This window comes from Pristiophorus japonicus, chromosome 12 (assembly GCF_044704955.1).
Source record: "Pristiophorus japonicus isolate sPriJap1 chromosome 12, sPriJap1.hap1, whole genome shotgun sequence".
Taxonomy (NCBI): domain Eukaryota; kingdom Metazoa; phylum Chordata; class Chondrichthyes; family Pristiophoridae; genus Pristiophorus; species Pristiophorus japonicus.
Genome location: NC_091988.1, coordinates 198,204,146 through 198,223,738, shown reverse-complemented (window position 1 = coordinate 198,223,738; position 19,593 = coordinate 198,204,146). Strand labels below are relative to the sequence as shown.

Below are 19,593 nucleotides of genomic sequence, written 5' to 3'. Positions count from 1 at the left end.
AAGTGCCCTTCTTCCCCGCCCCGCCCCGCCCCCTTCCCCCGCCAAAATACCAAGTTGGTTCCCAATGCAGTTTTAGCCATTTTGGGCAGCCTCTGGGCAAGCACATTTGTAAGCCGTGTTGAAACTGCAATTTTTGCTTTGCATGCCTTAAAAAAAAAGCCAAAGGAACACACGTGGCAGAAATCCTTCTGATTGTTTTCCAGTCTTGTTTAGAAAGCTTTAGGATCTAATCTGATGAAGAACAGAGACCCAACTTTTGTAAATAAATTAGAACAGTCCAATATTCTTCCATTTCCCCAACTCTCCCCATTAAAAAAAAAATCACACTGTTGCGAAAGGAGTGGGAGAGCAACAAGGCCCAAGTACCACTGGATTTAATACTTACAAGGAAATGCATCACAGAAATGGCTGTCACACCAGCACAGCTCCCTCGGTATCACTATAGGTTTAAATTATGTGGCAACGCAGCTATAAAATTCCAACCCGAGGGCCGTTAAGACTATTTTCTGTTTGAGGAAAATGCAGACACAGGTCATCGGCTGCATGCCTGCCTGTTTCCTTCAAAGCCCGTTTTTTTGGGGAGCAAAACAAAAGGCCTCTGCGCTAGATGTCTTGTGTGAATGCAAGAAATTTTGCTGATCAATTTGATTGCTGATTTTATTATGTAAACAGCTAACTGCAGACATTTTAAGCCCGTGCCCTAAGAAACAGCTTCATGTTTTTGCTTGTGACTCACACGAAGACTCCAAACTACATCAAAGGCCAAAAAAAGAGAAGGGGTGGGGGAGAAATTCCTTTAAAAATCAAATCAAAATCAGGTCTTGCATAATTCCTTTAAGCCAGTCTTCCTTGTAACTTTTGTTTTCATTCCAGTCACATTAGTTTGAAAATAAATCGGCCATTGAGGGTCAGATCCTTCTAAGTGTACATCATTTCTGCCATGTGTGACATTTTCTTTGGGATGTACAGGTAATATTCCATATATCCCGAAAGGTCTTCAATCGTGATGTCTTCGACAAATGTCCGGGCCTCCTCGGAGCAGGAGCGCGGAGCAGGAGCGCGGGGAGCCCGAGACCCCGGAGGCTGCCTGAGTTCTTCGGCGAGGCGAGGCGTGCCGGCCGGCGTCCCTCTCGCACTCCGATATGACGCTGCGCAGGCCGGTGAAGGAGTACACCTTGACGTCTTGCCACCGCTTGCAGCGGCACTCTTTCTCCTTCCGCACGCAGCGGCACGGGTCGGTCCGGTGAAGCTTCGACAGGGACTGGAAGTCGGAGGTGGGCTTGGGCGTCGGGCTCGACTCCAGGGCCGCCGCCAGCTTCGGAGACTCGGGCGGGGAGCTGCAGCGGGATTCGCCGCCGCTTCCGCCAGCCGACTCTTCTGAAGACTCCAGCGAGAAGACTGTGGGAACTTTTGCACCAAACACTGCTTCAGACTGTCCGGCTTTGCAGCACTCTTTCGGAGGCGTGACGGCTAGGCTCTGGTAAGCCTCTGTTTGCTTGCTGTGTTTCACCGGACAGCTGGCTGCAGGCGCTGCAGAACTGCAATACGTAAATTTAGGAGGATGAAGAATTGGCGACTTGGAACGTCTTCTGCGTTGTGTTCTGATGGCGCCCCGTCCTGGCTTTCTGGTAGAGCTGTATGTGTTTTTTTTTGGGGGGGGGGGAAGTGGGTAAGAGGACACAGAAAAAGAAAAAACAAATATGTTACTATTTCAGAACAGCTGGCTTTACTTGGTTAGTGGGTGAAAACTCCAAAGCCGTAAAATCTAAAAAAGATTCTGCCATATCAGTTCAAGATGCATTGAAAATGTAACAGTGGAGTGGAAAATCCGCAGACAGCTTTGGATAAAGGCAACCTTCTCATCCGTTTGATGCCACCACTCCATTGCCACTTTTAACACTCAACAGGCAGACGGACATCAGTGAATTCTCATCTGAAGGATGATGTCTGTGACAATGCACTGGAGTGCCAGCCTGCATTGTGCGCTCAAGCTCTGAGCCGGGGTTTGAACCTATAACCTCCTGACCACAGAAAAATTCTACCGACTGAGCCAAGCCAACATTCACCAGCTGCACCCTGGTCATTGCTGCTCTGCATTGGCCCAAAGGTGTTGGCATACACCTTTGGATTCCCTGTCCCTGTGGGCAGGCACCTGCTTGGGCAGCTCGACTGAACATATCACTGTAAGGGAAGTTTTGCAGTTTCACATTCGGTTGATTGAAAATATACGACAGAAGGGCTTACCACCAGCACCAAAGATTAGCTGTGTGGCTGCTCATTTTTTTTTATATTTGCATTTATATAGCACCTTTCACATCCTCAAGATATCCCAAACTGCTTCACAGCCAATGAAGTACTTTTGAAGTAAAGTCACTGTTGTAATGTAGGGAAACTCAGCAGCCAATTTGTGCACAGCAAGCTCCCACAAACAGCAATGGAATAACGACCAGATAATCTGTTTTGCTGGTTAAGGGATAAATGTTTAAACCAGCTTCAAAGTAATAATGAGCAGAAAGAGAGTGCACTCACTCGATTTTTTTAAGTTTTGAGTTTTGTGTAGAGGAATTTTCAACACAGAAGCGCAAAAGGCTCCTCTCAAAATAGGGTGTAAAATAGTCTGTTAGGTGTATAAATGCAAGTTCTTTCTAAACAAGTAACAAAGAGTTGGTCCTAGCCAGTCGTCTGCACCATGAGCAGATATTTCCTGCACCCTTGCGGTTTATACAGGTAATCCTGTCGTAGATGGGATGTATCGCAGACAGAGGCAGCTCGCACTACACAGTGGAGGGGATTACTCAAGTTTGCTTCTTCTCTTCACATGGTATAAAAGAGCTGAATGTGAAGGACACTCATGTATTCTCATTCAGGTCAGGGATCACCATGTCCACATAATGAGAGAGAGCAGAAACAAGCTCAGGGTTTAAAACAGAGTGCAAATATTCAATTTATTGATTACTTGTTAGTCATTAATGCTGAGGATTCAATGAAAATGTACAACAAGCAAAAGAACTTTGCACTTCGTGCTTTTACCGTACTGTAATGCAGCAAGACATGGACGACATGGACGACATGCAGGCCTGGGCTGATAAGTTGCAAGCGCCACACAAGTGGCAGGCAATGATTACCTCCAACAAGCGAGAATCTAACCACCGCCCCTTGACATCCAATTACATTACCATCGCCGAATCCCCTAGCATCAACATCCTGGGCATCACCATTGACCAAAAACGTAACTGGACCAGCCACATAAATACTGTGGCAACAAGAGCAGGTCAGAGGCTGGGTATTCTGCGGCAAGTCTCACCCCAAAGTCAGGAGAGTTAAATAAATGTGAAACACTCAAAACAAAAACAAAAAAAACCTACAATTCTAATATTTTTGAAAAATAAAATGTTCAAATATGACAGTTGGATGTTTCTAAAGAAACCAGTGTCCGACAAGGAAAGGGCACAGCTAAAATTAAAACCCGCCAAAAATTAAGTTACCAAGGTCACCAGGTAGTATCTACAATCTATAAGGCACAAGTCAGGAGTGTGATGGAATACTCTCCACTTGCCTAGATGATTGTAGCTCCAACAATACAAGAACCATCCAGGACAAAGCAGCCCACTTGATTGGCACCCCATCCACCACCTTCAACATTCACTCCCTCCACCACCGGCACACCGTGGCTACAGTATGTACCATCTACAAGATGCACTGCAGCAACTCGCCAAGGCTTCTTCAGCAGCACCTCCCAAACCCGCGACCTCTATCGCCTAGAAGGACAAAGGCAGCAGGCGCATGGGAACACCACCACCTTCCATTCCCCTCCAAGTCACACACCATCCCGACTTGGAAATATATCGCCTTTCCTTCATTGTCGCTGAGTCAAAATCCTGGAACTCCCTCCCTAACAGCACTGTGGAGCACCTTCACCACACGGACTGCAGCGGTTCACCACCACTTTCTCAAGGGCAATTAAGGATGGGCAATAAATGCTGACCTTGCCAGCGATGCCCATATCCCATGATATATATAAAAAATATATATATCCTAGGGTGATTCATAGTTTGGTGGGGGGGGGGGGAAGAAGGGGTCATAGTCAAGAGGGACGTTTTAGAAACATAGGTACAGGAGGCCATTCAGCCCTTCAAGCCTGTTCTGTCATTCAATGAAATCATGGCTGATCTGCAATCTAACTCCTTATACCCACCGTTGCCCCATATCCCGCAATACCGTTGGTTAATAAAATGCTATCAATCTCAGATTTAAAATTAACAATTGATCTAGCATCAATTGCTGTTTGAAAACTTCTATCACCCTTTGTTTATAGAACCGTTTCCTAATTTCACTCCTGAAAGGTCAGGTTCTAATTTTTAGATTATACCACTCGTCCTAAACTCTACCAACGGAAATAGTTTCTCTCTATCTAACCTATCTGTCCCCCTTAATAGCTTGAAAACTTCGATCAGATCACCCCTTAACCATTTAAATTCTAGGCAACACAACCATAGTTTGTGCAATCTCTCCTTGTATCAGGCAGCTTTTGATGCTGACAAGATATTGCAAGGCAGAAGAGATTCCTCATACGATCTGGGTGTTGCTTATGGTTCTCGTCTTCCGCCCCCACCCCCTCAAAGGCTGGGAACTCAACATCCAGGGGTATTCAATATTCAGGAAGGATAGACAGAAAGGAAAAGGAGGTGGGGTAGCATTGCTGGTTAAAGAGGAAATTAACGCAATATTAAGGAAGGACATTAGCGTGGATGATGAGGAATCTATATGGGCAGAGCTGCGAAATACCAAAGGGCAGAAAACATCAGTGGGAGTTGTGTACAGACCACCAAACAGTAGTAGTGAGGTTGGGGATGGCATCAAACAGGAAATTAGGGATGCGTGCAATAAAGGTACAGCAGTTATCATGGGTGACTTTAATCTGCATATAGATTGGGCTAACCACACTGGTAGCAATACAGTGGAGGAGGATTTCCTGGAGTGTATAAGGGATGGTTTTCTAGACCAATACGGCGAGGAACCAACGAGAGAGCTGGCCATCCTAGATTGGGTGTTGTGTAACGAGAGAGGATTAATTAGCAATCTTGTTGTGTGAGGCCCCTTGGGGAAAGAGTGACCATAATATCGTAGAATTTTTCATTAAGATGGAGTGACACAGTTAATTCAGAGACTAGAGTCTTGAACTTAAAGAAAGGTAACTTCAATGGTATGAGACGTGAATTGGCGAGGATAGACTGGCGAGTGATACTTAAAGGGTTTGCGGTGGAGAGGCAATGGCAGACATTTAAAGATCACATGGATGAACTTCAACAATTGCACATCCCTGTCTGGCATAAAAATAAAACGGGGAAGGTGGCTCAACCGTGGCTAACAAGAGAAATTAGGGATCGTGTTAAATCCAAGGAAGAGGCATATAAATTGGTCAGAAAAAGCAGCAAACCTGAGGACTGGAAGAAATTTAGAATTCAGCAGAGGAGGACAAAGGGTTCAATTAGGAGGGGGAAAATAGAGTATGAGAGTAAGCTTGCAGGGAACATAAAAACTGACTGCAAAAGCTTCTATAGATATGTGAAGAGAAAAAGATTAGTGAAGACAAATGTAGGTCGCTTGCAGTCAGAATCAGATGAATTTATAATGGGGAACAAAGAAATTGAACAAATACTTTGGTTCTGTCTTCACTAAGGAAGACATAAATAACCTTCGGGAAATACTGGGGGACAGAGAGTCTAGCGAGAAGGAGGAACTGAAGGAAATCCTTATTAGTCAGGAAATTTTGTTAGGAAAATTGATGGGACTGAAGGCCGATAAATCCCCGGGGCCTGATAGTCTGCATCCCAGAGTACGTAAGGAAGTGGCCCTCGAAATAGTGGATATATTGATGGTCATTTTCCAACATTCTATAGACTCTGGATCAGTTCCTATGGATTGGAGGGTAGCTAATGTAACCCCACTTTTTAAAAAAGGAGAGAGAAAATAGGGAATTATAGACCGGTTAGCCTGCCATCGGTAGTGGGGAAAATGCTGGAATCAATTATTAAAGATGTAATAGCAGCGCTCTTGGAAAGCAGTGACAGGATCGGTCCAACTCAGCATGGATTTATGAAATTGAAATCATGCTTGACAAATCTTCTAGAATTTTTTGAGGATGTAACTAGTAGAGTGAACAAGGGAGTGCCAGTGGATGTGGTGTATTTGGACTTTCAAAATCGACGAGATTAGTGGTGCAACATTAAAGTACATGGTATTGAGGGTAACGTATTGACGTGGATAGAGAACTGGTTGGCAGACAGGAAGCAAAGAGTAGGAATAAACGGGTCCTTTTCAGAATGGCAGGCAGTGACTAGTGGGGTACCGCAAGGTTCGGTGCTGGGCCCCCAGCTATTTACAATATATATTAATGATTTAGACGAAGGAATTGAATGTAATATCTCCAAGTATGCAGATGACACGAAGCTGGGTGGCAGTGTGAGCTGTGAGGAGGATGCTAAGAGGCTGCAGAGTGACTTGAACAGGTTAGACGAGTGGGTAAATGCATGGCAGATGCAGTATAATGTAGATAAATGTGAGGTTGTCCACTTTGGTGGCAAAAACAGGAAGGCAGATTATCTGAATGGTGACAGATTAGGAAAAGGGGAGGTGCAACGAGACCTGGGTGTCATGGTACATCAGTCATTGAAAGTTTACATGCAGGTACAGCAGGCAGTGATGGCAAATGGCATGTTGGCCTTCATAGCGAGAGGATTTGAGAATAGGAGCAGGGAGGTCTTACTACAGTTGTACAGGACCTTGGTGAGGCCACACCTTGAACATTGTGTACAGTTCCTAATCTGAGGAAGGACATTCTTGCTATTGAGGGAGTGCAGCAAAGGTTCATCAGACTGATTCCCGGGATGGCAGGACTGACATATGAAGAAAGACTGGATCGACTCGGGCTTATAGTCACTGGAATTTAGAAGAATGAGGGGATTATATAGAAAGATATAAAATTCTCACAGGATTGGACAGGTCAGATGCAGAAAGAATGTTCCCAATGTGGGGGAAGTCTAGAACCAGGGGTCACAGTCTAAAGGTAAGGGGTAGGCCATTTAGGACCGAGATGAGGAGAAACTTCTTCACTCAGAATTGTGAACCTATGGAATTCTCTACCACAGAAAGTTGTTGAGGCCAGTTTGTTAGATATATTAAAAGGGGAGTTAGATGTGGCCCTTACAACTAAAGGGATCAAGGGGTATGGAGAGAAATCAGGAATGGGGTATTAAAGTAGCAAAAATGATTAGCCATGATCATATTGAATGATGGTGCAGGCTAGAAGGGCCAAATGGCCTACTCCTGCACCTATTTTCTATGTTTCTAAGTTCACCCATCACACCGCCCTTCCTTCTCATGTGGCATTTAAATTTGCTCTGAGCATTTCTGCATGGTTTGCCCAACACTGCGATGCTGCTGAAGCTGGGATTCGGTTAGAATACTAAACGAAAGGGCTCTATAAAAGCTACAGTGTTAATACAACTATTATTGGCTCTGTTATTTCCTCCTCAAAACCCAAGAGAGATAAGAACATAAGAATTAGGACCAGGAGTAGGCCATCTAGCCCCTCGAGCCTGCTCCGCCATTCAACAAGATCATGGCGGGCACTTACCCGCCCGCTCCCCATAACCCTTAATTCCCTTATTGGTTAAAAATCTATCTATCTATCTGTGATTTGAATACATTCAATGAGCTAGCCTCAACTGCTTCCTTGGGCAGAGAATTCCACAGATTCACAACCCTCTGGGAGAAGAAATTCCTTCTCAACTCGGTTTTAAATTGGCTCTCCCGTATTTTGAGGCTTTGCCCCCTAGTTCTAGTCTCCCCGACCAGTGGAAACAACCACTCTGCCTCTATCTTGTCTATCCCTTTCATTATTTTAAATGTTTCTACAAGATCACCTCTCATCCTTCTGAACTCCAACAAGTAAAGACCCAGTCTACTCAATCTATCATAAGGTAACCTCCTCATCTCTGGGATCAGCCTAGTGAATCGTCTCTGTACCCCCTCCAAAGCTACTTAAGTAAGGTGACCAAAACTGCATGCAGTACTCCAGGTGCGGCCTCACCAATACCCTATACAGTTGCATCAGGACCTCCCTGCTGAGCTCTGGCCACCTTTCAGTCTTTAAAAGGAAACTTCAGCTGGACTGCTGAATATTTAAAAGATCTTAGAACTACAGACTTGAACTGGCTTAGTGAATGGGACTGCAGTAATGTCAGGCAGAACGCTATCCAAATTTACGTAACCAATGCTGGGCATCGGCTGCTTACCCGTGCCAGCTTTCTTTGGAAGAACATGCTGTTCTGGGTTTAACTCCATCAGGGCTGCCTCGCATGGACGTCCTTGAAGTTGTTGTTTCGGTATTTATGCGGACTGATGCAGGTGCAGCACTGTGAACGGAAGCGCATACAAAGGCAAAATTAAGATTCCAGCTCGCTGCAGATACAGTTGCTCTCGTGCCCTCCAAAAGCAAGCCCCGATCCCTGCGTACTGAAACTAATCTCAGATCGTGAACAATTAACCTTTTTACTGATGAGCTATGCATTGGAAACGATGCAAGTTACCTTTGTACATAAGTGACGTCTCTGACTAGTAGAGAGACAATGTGGACAGACCCTCAGGGTAAACTGTGCGAGGTGCAGGGAGCACACCCAAGTGCACTAACTCCGGGAGGTAGCTCATAAAATGTACCCTAATATTTCAAAGCTAGAACTTGAAATGAAGCAAAATTAAAAAGCAACAGCCAATTTCATCATTGCAACAATGTACTTGCAAGCCTCTTTCAGCATAAACAAACGGATAGATCTCTAAAGTAACACTTAGGTTGTATCAAATAGCTGTGACTGACAGATTTTAAACAATGTTAGATGACAAGATGTTGAATTTGCTAGTTGTCTGTCAAAGTAGGAATACACTTAAAGATAAGTCATTGCTACTGGCCGTAGTAATACTTCTCTTGTTTTGAAGTTTGCACCAAGACAGAGGAAGGTCAAAAAGGCACCCATCACAAATAATGTTGTCAATCACGAATAGGTTTCAAAGGTACAAGGACAAAGAGAGAGGCAGAAAGAGGGGCTAGGCTGTGTTTGGGACGGAGGTGGCCCTCGTCTCAGGGCTCAAACCCCAGGAGAACCCTTCACCAGGCTGCAGAGCCACTGCAGGTGCTTTGGGGCAGCCTGGCCCTGAACCCTACAGGCATCGGAGGGGGCAAGCTGGAAAGGCCACGAGCCATCAGGACAATAATTAAAGCAGATACCAGCCACACCACTTGTGTTGGTTCCTGGATCAGAGTGTCACCTGATCAGTGGGATATCTGTTGGGCCTTGCAGATCATGACTGATGGCACCCAAAGCTCTCTGAGGTTAGTTTTCATCGTTCCCACCAAACAGTCCCCCAGAGCACGAAGGCCGGTGATTGAAGGATCCACTTTGGATGCAATGACTGGTCTGCAAACTTCTCAGTCAGAGAGTACAGATGGCACCACTCGCCTTGGGTAGCATTGCATGGTGTTGAAGCCACCTTGTATTTTGGCACTGATGGTGCCATTCGACTTTGCTATTTGTCTTGGGTCCTCGGAGCTGGGTCCTCAGTGCCTCCATGCAAGCAAGTTGATCATCTGTCCTCCTATTTAGAGAATTACCTCAGAGATCAGAGCCTACAGGCTCAGCAACCAGGGTTTGTTTTCTGCAACCTCTACTCCCCAGTGAGACCCCTCCTTCACCTCTGCCATTGTGAGGGTAATGAATGAAGGAGTACTGCATGCATACTGCAAGGAAGAGTCAGAGAGCGGTAGCTTATCTGGGCTGCTCTGGTGAGGTCATTACATTTTATCCCCGCAGTGTAAAGGAGTCCTGAGGGTCAAGGAAGTGGCATTCACTGCTACAACCACCTCGCTCTAATGGATCATTGGCTTTTGACCCCAAACAGTTCATCGCTCCTGTATTGTACCCCCATTAGGAAGATATCCAGGGCAGAATCCTCGACATTAGCTGCTCTTCTTTTGCCTTTTGCTGCTATCCTTGTTGCTCAAGTTGCTTTAAACCTCCAGTGTGGCCACTGCCCCTTTAAGCAGTAGGTTTTATATGCCGTTACTACATCATGTCTCAGCCTCTCCTCCAGCGACTTGATGGCCTCCAATCTGGCACACATTCAGGGCTCATTTAGTGGCCAATGCCCCTCCAGCGCATATGAAGTGCACACCACCAGGGTTCCCCTTGATGGGCCAGCAGTAACACAGCAAGGTCAGACAATGAGATGAATGAGTGATATCCATGCACCACCGCTAACTGCTGTCTGGACTTACCGCTCCGAATCTACTTTAAGTTTTTTGAACGCCATCTGCAGGCTTTCCTCATCCTCACCACCTTTGCCCTCAGATTCCATGTTGGGACAAACAGCTTGGGTAGATGCTATCTGTAATAGAGAATACAAATACACTTTCAATTTTGGACCAATTTGAAGTATCTTTAAAAAATGTGTTTTGCATTTTCAAAAGGCTTCCAAAAATCAATGTGAAAAAATGTTACAGATTACAACTGCCAATATATTAACCTCCCACTCAATTTCAAAGTTCTGAATTTAAGTTAGCCAAAGTCAAACTTGGCAAAATAATTCTCTTCCCTGCCAAACACATTGAGTGTAGAGATGCAGAAACTGATCCTCAAATGTTTCCAGCTATTTAAGATTTATTAATTACTGATTTTCAGACCTGATCTGTAGGATAGCACAACATTTGATTGGCAGTGTGCCATTTTCAGCTGCACAGATCCATCCCAGTACATCAAAAGAACATTTATATAGAACTAAACCCTTTTGGGATTTTAAAAAAGTGACTAGCTAACTGAATGTACAAAACTTTGAGAGTAAAGTCCCGCTCACCCATCACTCCTGTGCTCAATGACCTACATTGGCTCCAGGTCGCCCAATTTAAAATTCTCATTCTTGTGTTCAAATCCCTTTATGACCTCATCCCTCACTACCTCTGTAACCTCCTCCTGCCCTATAACCTTCCGAGAACTCTGCGTTCCTCCAACTCTGGTCTGGTGTGTGTCTACCCACTCCTTCTGCCCCATCCTTGGTGGCCATGCCTTTAGCTGTCTGGGCCCTAATTTCTGGAATTCCCTTCCTAAACCTCTCCTCAAACAATACGATCTTTTGACCACGCTTTTGGCCTCCCCTCCTAATATCCCCCTCTTTGGCTTGGTGTCAATTTTTATTTGATCACGCTTCCATGAGTCGTCTTGGAACGTTTTTCTATGTTAAAGGCGCAATATAAATGCAAGACGTTGTGTAAAGTTGAAATGAAAAACTTTTGATGTTCTGTGAAGTTTTGGTGCCATCGTGTGGCCAACAAAATGTACGGCAGTATCAAAGGATTGGGTTGGTGTCAAATCGCAATCAACGAAAGGATAACGCCAGAGCACTTGAAATACCTTTACCTCCTTCCACCAACTGCAAATGGACTATTTACGACCACAAGAAGAGAATTGGATATATAAATGAATAGGAAAAATTTGCAGGGCTAGTGGGAAAGAGTAGGGGAGTGGGATTAATTGGATCGCTCTTTCAAAGAGCCGGCACAGGCACGATGGGCCAAATGGCCTCCTCCTGTACTGTATGTTTCTATGATTCAATTAATAAAATTCAGCCTGTAAGCCATTTTGCCTCAATACTGATGTATTATAGATTAGATAAGAAACATGGGGAAATCCTCATTAAGAAAAAACAAGTAGAGTGATTTTAATTGAAGGCAGTATTTTTTGTAAAAACACATCCTTTCTATATGTATGGAGGCTGTGTAATCAAGGCTCATATCCCATTTAAAGTTATAATCCCCTCGCTCCATTCAATGAAACATCTTTAACATAGCAAGTACCCCAAGCTGCTTCACAGTCAGGCAGGAGGGTGGAAGAGGAAAGGAATTCAGACCAGAGCAAGGATCAGGGAGTTAAGGAGGTGGTAGCCAGACTTTAAAAGCAGACTTTTTAAGGAGGTGTTTGGTTCAAAGGACAAGAATTTGAGTGTACAAAAGTGAGAAGGCTCAAGGATCTCTCACTGATGGTAGAACAGAGGGAGAGGAAGTTCAGTCAGAAAAAAGTAAGATATGAGCAGAGCTATGAGGCTGCAGAACATTTCTAAGATGGGGCAATTGAGGAATTTTTAAATGAGTATTTTGAAATAACAGGAAGCTGGTGCAGATGAGTGAGGATAGGGGTGATGGGGGAGCTGGACAATGGAATTCTGAATAAGATACATAGTGTGTGCAACCAGGTTCCATGGAATACTTGAGCATGAAAATGATGACAGTTTAGATGAAGGGGTTTAGCCACAGTGGGGTTGGGGGGAGATAGCTGGAAAAACCAGGTAAGGGCAATAGTTCGGAAGTAGTTATACGTGATGAACTGGATGAGGTATACGAAGCTCAGCTCAAGGTCAAACAGCACACCGAGGTTGCGCACCCTCATTCTCTGCTATCGGCTCGGAAGGTGGACAAAATCAGACAAAAGCTCAAAAGGGTGGCTTGAGCCTTGCAAATCTTTAGCAGCAAAATGTTCTGGTTCATCCTGCCTGGAAGAGTGGTGGATGCAGAAACCTCACCACTTTTAAGAGATGGTTAGATGGGCACTCAAAGTGCTATAACCTGCAGGGTTACGGACCTAGAGCTGGTATTTGGGATTAGATTGGATGACCTTTTGTTGGCTGACGTAGTATTAATGCTAAATACTGCAGGGAATCGAATACAGCCAAGGTGATCTCCTGGACTAGTTTCGATCGCCTAGATAGGTCAGAGGAATTTTCCCAGATCTGTTTCTCCCTAAATTAGCCTGGGTTTTTATCTCTCCCATAGCTCCGTTTGGGGTGGAGTGTAGAATGTTTCAGTATAAGGGGCGTCGCAGTTGTGTGAGGCGGACTGGTTGGGCTGGGTGCTCTTTGTCTTTCCGTCATTGTTCAAAGGTTTATATGTAACCTTCAGGGCTGCTGACCAAGGGCCGTGCGGCTCTATGTCGGCCGGCATGGACACAATGGGCCGAAATGGCCTCCTTCTGCACTGTAAATTTCTATGTTTCTATCCAGGATGGTGATAGTCAGTTGAACAGGACATCATCAGATGTAGACTTGATGGTTAGTAGAGGAAAGGCATCACTGGCATGATGTCGTATGCAAACTGACTCTGAATGGCATGCTTATGGATAATGTTAGAGAGGCAACATATAAAAGAAGATATGGATAGGAGGGGGCCAAGGATGGAAGCAGAGGTGACTATGCAGGCACAGGAGGAGAAACCACTGCAGGAGATGTTCTGGCTATACTGGGACAATTAGGAATAGAATCAGACAATGAGATGCAACAGAGCTAGACTATGGAGGTGGAGTATGCATGGTAAAGGTATGGTTGATTGGTCAAACATTAAGGAGCGATAATCCACCATAGCTGCAACCACAGAAAACTGCGACTAAGACTGCGACACGGGTGGTCTCATCATAGAATGATACAGCACAGAAGGCGGCCATTCGGCCCATTGTGCCTGTGCCGGACTTGGTGCTATTGGCAGGACAGAAACCAGACACCACACTAAAAAGAGGGAATGGTAGGAGTGGCGGGTAGTGACAAATTGTTATAAAACCTGGAGAAGTTGGAGTTATACAAAATGCGATTTGAATTGTGACAAGCATGTTAAGGAACATGCGAGAGGTCATTGTAGCATGATGTCAGAAAGTTCTCCACAAAATCACTTGGGAGTTAGCTGGCTTCTAGATAGAGCAGTGGAGGTGAAAATCCTGGAATCATTTAAGAAGCAGTTGAAACTGAAGGAGGAAGTACGCACTTTTGAATTGGACAAAATAAAATTGGCAGAATGGCCTTCGCCACTGATAACTATCTTATGTTCTAAGGGGGAAGATTACAAAAAATGCACGGCACAGTACATGGCCCACGTGATTGCCGTTTTTACATCTTAAGGCTAAGGCCTTTGATACAGTGACATTAAGTGCCACGCACTACAGCAAGGGACCATCGCTACATTCACATGATTGATATAGAAAGGTTACAAAACATTACTGTATCTCAGTGATTTATGGAGATGAAAATATGGAAATGATGCAGCCACTGAAACAAACAGTATTTATTTCCAAGTAAATGTTTTCCTCTCAAAGGCTAAACAATGGACAATGGAGAGAGTTGTGTACGCGAACAAAGTTACTCATTTTAACTGCATGGACAGCAGATTAATAGTTACGGGGCTGACGAGTTCAATGCTAAGCAGGAGCCCTTGATAAACCAGTCGGCCAAAAACAGCTGCCGCCAATCGTTCAAGAACAGCAGGCAACTGAACTTGCTCGTGATCTCGACGAACTGAGCATTTATAGAAACAGATTCAGGGAATGAGGAAAACAGACAGTCCTAATCAGAGAACGTTCAGCACCACTTAATGGTTGTGTTGTGTTACAGGCAGTGGTCAGACACCAGTACATGTGTGAGGTCACTATATGGTTTATATGTAAGCCCCCTTTCTTTCTCTATCCCGGAGAGCGTATAGCTCTCTGCAAATTCAACTTGCTGCGTGGATGAGCAATGACTTGATAGGACAGTCGGTTCTTTGCTAACATTGAAGTTATTAAAAAACAAAATGTGTACAAGCAGACATCCTGAGTTTGCCTCGCGCACTTCTCACTGAGCTGTCAAATCTGCAGCCTCGCCCCGCCAGGAACACAGGCTTTCATGTGATGGCAGTACAAAAACCAGTGGGTCCATGCAAAGCAGCAGCACAACTGGGCACGATTCCCCTCTCCCAAAGGTGGCAGTTATCCTGTGTCGCTCTCCCCCGCCCCCTGCCCACCACCCCAAAACTAATAGCAGAGGTCCCAACTTGAATATCTTCCACGATTCCACTCTCCAATTTCTTTGTTGAACTATTGAGCCAACATATTATTGTAGCAACTCAGAATCACACATGATTTGACAGACTTAGAATTCCAGAGTTCTGCCAGGGGGTGTTTAGTCCCCAAGAACCACTCATCATAGATCATTCAATCTATGCTGGCATAACAAATCATCAAGCAAGCAATTGAGCTGCTTTCTAAAAATTTTCTGTCCTATTTAGAATGACACAGCACAAGAGATGACCATTCGGCCCATCGTGCCCGTGCCAGCTCTTTGAAAGAGCGATCCAATTAGTCCCACTCCCCTACTCTTTCCATATGGCCCTGCAAACATTTCCCCTTCAAGCACTTATCCAATTGCCCATTGAAAGTTACTATTGAATCTGCTTCCACCACCCTTTCCGGCAGTGCGTTCCAGATCATATCTCGCTGTGTCATTTTTAAAAAACACCTCATATCACCTCTGGTTCTTTTGCCACTTGTAGTGTCTAATTTAAAAGGCCAGTATTACATTTGCTAAATAGCTCTCACCATTATCCGGTCACTTATCACATTGCTGTTTGAGGGAGCTTGCTGTGCTCAAATTGGCGTTTCCTACATTACAACAGTGACTACACTTCAAAATAGCCCTAGGCACTATAGAAATGCAAGTCTTTTTTTCGTAACAGAAATTATTCAGCAGCTGCTACTCTGTAACAGTTCAAGTTATTTGTATTTATTTCAGCTTACAGGGGATAAAAAATCTAACACACGTCAGGGCCGCAGTGGACAGAACGCTGCTGTTTACCGCAGTGGACAGAACGCTGCTGTTTACCGCAGTGGACAGAACGCTGCTGTTTATCCACTTTATACAGTATGTAGTTGTAGCCACTGGGTGGCACTGTGCAGACATTTAGGGCCCAAGTTTCCACATGATTTGCGCCTGATTTTTAGGAGCAACTAGTGGAGAACGGACTATCTTAGAAATCGCAATTCTCCACATTTTTTTTTTCTGCAGTTCTAGTCAGGTAGAACAGTTCTACTTTGGAACAGAATTATTTCTTCAAAAGGGGGTGTGTCCGGCCACTGACGCCTGATTTGAAAGTTTCCACAGTGAAAATGTACTCCAAACTAAAGTAAAATGGAGCAAGTGAAGATTTTTGTAGAACTGAAAAAACCTGTTCTACACATTAAAAAATCAGGCGCAGGTTACAAATTAGGCGTCCAGAACGAGGTGGGGGGGGGGGAAGGGAAGTCATTAAATTCTATAATAAATCGTTATTTATACTTATAGAAATATTATACAAATAAATCCAACCTGAATAAACATTTATAAGCAAAGAAAAGATTAAATAAACCATCTTCCTACCTGTGTGAAAGTGCTTCAGGCAGGCCTTTCGGGACCGAAGGCTGAACGGGCCGGCTCGAGACTTCGGGCAGGGCCCGTCCCCAGTACCAGATTTACAGCTAGGTGTCGTGGGGGGGAGAGAGAGAGAGCGGGGGAGAGAGAGAGAGAGAGAGCGGGGGAGAGAGAGAGAGAGAGAGCGGGGGAGAGAGAGAGAGAGAGAGCGGGGGAGAGAGAGAGAGAGAGCGGGGGAGAGAGAGAGAGAGAGCGGGGGAGAGAGAGAGAGAGAGCGGGGGAGAGAGAGAGAGAGAGCGGGGGAGAGAGAGAGAGAGCGGGGGAGAGAGAGAGAGAGCGGGGGAGAGAGAGAGAGAGAGCGGGGGAGAGAGAGAGAGAGCGGGGGAGAGAGAGAGAGAGCGGGGGAGAGAGAGAGAGAGAGCGGGGGAGAGAGAGAGAGAGCGGGGGAGAGAGAGAGAGAGCGGGGGAGAGAGAGAGAGAGCGGGGGAGAGAGAGAGAGAGCGGGGGAGAGAGAGAGAGAGCGGGGGAGAGAGAGAGAGAGCGGGGGAGAGGGAGAGAGAGCGGGGGAGAGAGAGAGAGAGAGCGGGGGAGAGAGAGAGAGAGCGGGGGAGAGAGAGAGAGAGCGGGGGAGAGAGAGAGAGAGCGGGGGAGAGAGAGAGAGAGCGGGGGAGAGAGAGAGAGAGCGGGGGAGAGAGAGAGAGAGCGGGGGAGAGAGAGAGAGAGCGGGGGAGAGAGAGAGAGCGGGGGAGAGAGAGAGAGCGGGGGAGAGAGAGAGCGAGGGATGTGGGGGGGGGGGGGAGGGGTGTTGGGTTGGGGGGGCGGGAGTGCGGGTCGGGTCGGGAACAGGAGCGCGGGTCGAGTCGCGCGGGTGTCGGGTCTGGTCCGGAGGCGGGGGGGGGGTGGTGCGCGCAAGTGTCTGGCCTGGTCCGGAGGCGGGGCGGGGCGTGGGCGTGAGTGTCGGGTCTGGTCCGGAGGCGGGGGGGGGGGTGGTGCGCGCAAGTGTCTGGCCTGGTCCGGAGGCGGGGCGGGGCGTGGGCGTGAGCGTGAGTGTCGGGTCTGGTCCGGAGGGGCGGTTGTCGGGTCTGGACCGGGGGGGGGGGGGGGGGGAAGCAGGAGCTGGCTGTGGGAGGAGCCTTATTCACGCAGCCCCAGTGAGGCCATTCAGCCAGGGCTAGGGGCTGCGTGCTTCGGGCCCCTCCCACACAGTTCGGCGTCTGGAGCTACTGCACTTGCGTGCCCACTGTAGCGCGCATGTGCAGAGGTCCCGGCACTGTTTTCAGCGCAGGGACCTGGCTCCGCCCCCCCCCCCCCCCCCCCCCCCACACAGCTCGTGCTGGCTGCGCCGAGGGCCAGAGGACCTGCAAGTAGGTGGAGAATACCGAGGATTTTTTTAGGCGCACTTTGTGGCATGAAAAACGGGCGTCAGGTCGGGACTGCGCCGTTCTAGGCGCGTGTGGAAACTTGGGCCCTTAGTGCTGTACTGCAATTCACCATTGCTCCATAGCTCCACCAACTGGCTGTTGGAGCTGTGGCTTTCAAACCAGTCTGTATGGGATGCCCTGTGTGTAGCAGAACTTTTAAAATAGTGTGTGAGCTGCCAAAAGAAAACAGTGCAAAAAAATAACCCATCTGTTTAAAAAAAAACAGGTAAACATTTTGCATGTGCACCCTTCTACAGAACTGAAAACTGAAAGATAACACAGCCCATTAGCATAAAGGCAGATTAAATCGAAGGTGTGAGAATAAAGCTACACATGTACCTGTATCCCGTAGGGAATTCAGGGGAAACTTCTTTACCCAGAGAGTGGTGAGAATGTGGACCTCGCTACCACAGGGAGTGGTTGAAGCGAATAGTATCGATGCATTTAAGGGAAGGCTCGACAAGCATATGAGGGAGAAGGGAATAGAGGGTTATGCTGATAGATTTAGATGAGGAAAGACGGAAAGAGGCTCGAGTGGAGCATAAACGCCGGCATGGACTGGTTGGGCCGAATGGCCTGTTTCTGTGCTGTATCTCCCATGGAATCCATTATATTTGGCCACCTAGAGATTAGACCCACCTCTCATGCTGACCAACCCATTCCACATCTCCAGAAGGAAAATATGAATATATTGAGGCCTCAAGTTACTAAAATCAATCTTCTGACCCGAGAGATACAGAATTCAGATGAGATGCTGTTCGCAAAGCTTGTGTTGAGTTTCGCCGGAGCAGTGTAAGAAACCAAAGGCAGACAGAAGAATGGCAGTTAAAGTGACTAGCCACAGGCAGTCAGATCATTTTGTGGACAGGACAGAGGTCATCGGACATCTCAAAGCACTTTACAGCCAATGAAGTACTTTTTGAAGTGTAGTCACCCATCATCCCTGTGCTCGCTGACCTACATTGGCTCCCAATTAAGCAACGCCGCAATTTCAAAATTCTCATCCTGGTTTACAAATCCCTCCTTGGCCTTGCCCCTCCCTATCTCGAATCTCCTTCAGCCTCACAACCACACCTCACTCCACCCTCACCCCCCTCTCCCAAACTCTGGAATTCCCTCCCTAAACACCTCGGTCTCTCTCTATCCTCCTTTAAGAAGCTCCTTAATACCTACCTCTTTGACCAAGCTTTTGGTCATCTGCCGTAATTTCTTATGTGGCTCGGTGTTAAATTTATTTGTTTTGTCATAATATTCCTGTGAAGCGCGTTGGGACTTTTTACTACATTAAAGGCGCTATATAAATACAAGTTGTTGCAGTCACTGTTGTAATGTAGGAAACATGGCAACCACTTTGCGCACAGCAAACTCCCACAAACAGAAATGTGATAATGACCAGATAATCTGTTTTTTTGTTATGTTGATTGAGGGACACTAGGGATAACGCCCCTGCTCTTCTTCGAAAGAGGCATCTAATCTTCATATGGTCCCCCCAAAGTGTAGGGGACCATACCATCAGCAGTATACAACATTGAAGGAAGCACACAAACTGCTGTCTCATACGGGAAGACATTTATAATCGCACCACACCATATCATGACCACAGGATGTCCCAAAGCGCTTTACAACCAATGAAGTACCTTTGAAGTGCAGGCATTGTCACTGTTCCTTGCAAGGCACGTGGCCGCACACTGCTCCACGGAACCTGCGCAGCCGGCTTGCCCTTAAAGGGGCCGCAGAGGGCCAAACCAAATTACAGGAAGCATAGGTCACTGTTGTAATGTAGGAAACGTGGCAGCCAATTTGCATACAGCAAGATTCCACAAACAACAATGATATAAATGACCAGATCATCTGTTTTAGTGATGCTGGTTGAGGGTAGCCATTGAATCTGCTTCCACCACCCTTTCAGGCAGTGCTTTCCAGATCA

The 19,593-nt window shown here is 46.3% G+C and overlaps 1 protein-coding gene across 1 annotated transcript in view; it reads right to left on the bottom strand.

The window, feature by feature from the left end:
• Positions 1 to 37: 37 nt before the first annotated feature.
• The window catches only part of oser1 (oxidative stress responsive serine-rich 1), a 50,475-nt gene continuing 30,919 nt past the window's right edge, over positions 38 to 19,593 (bottom strand). The window contains 4 exon segments of the mRNA XM_070895127.1: positions 38 to 1,062; positions 1,064 to 1,634; positions 8,298 to 8,417; positions 10,331 to 10,440. Of these exon segments, the coding sequence (XP_070751228.1) occupies positions 919 to 1,062; positions 1,064 to 1,634; positions 8,298 to 8,417; positions 10,331 to 10,410 (915 nt within the window). The 5' untranslated portion in view covers positions 10,411 to 10,440 and the 3' untranslated portion in view covers positions 38 to 918.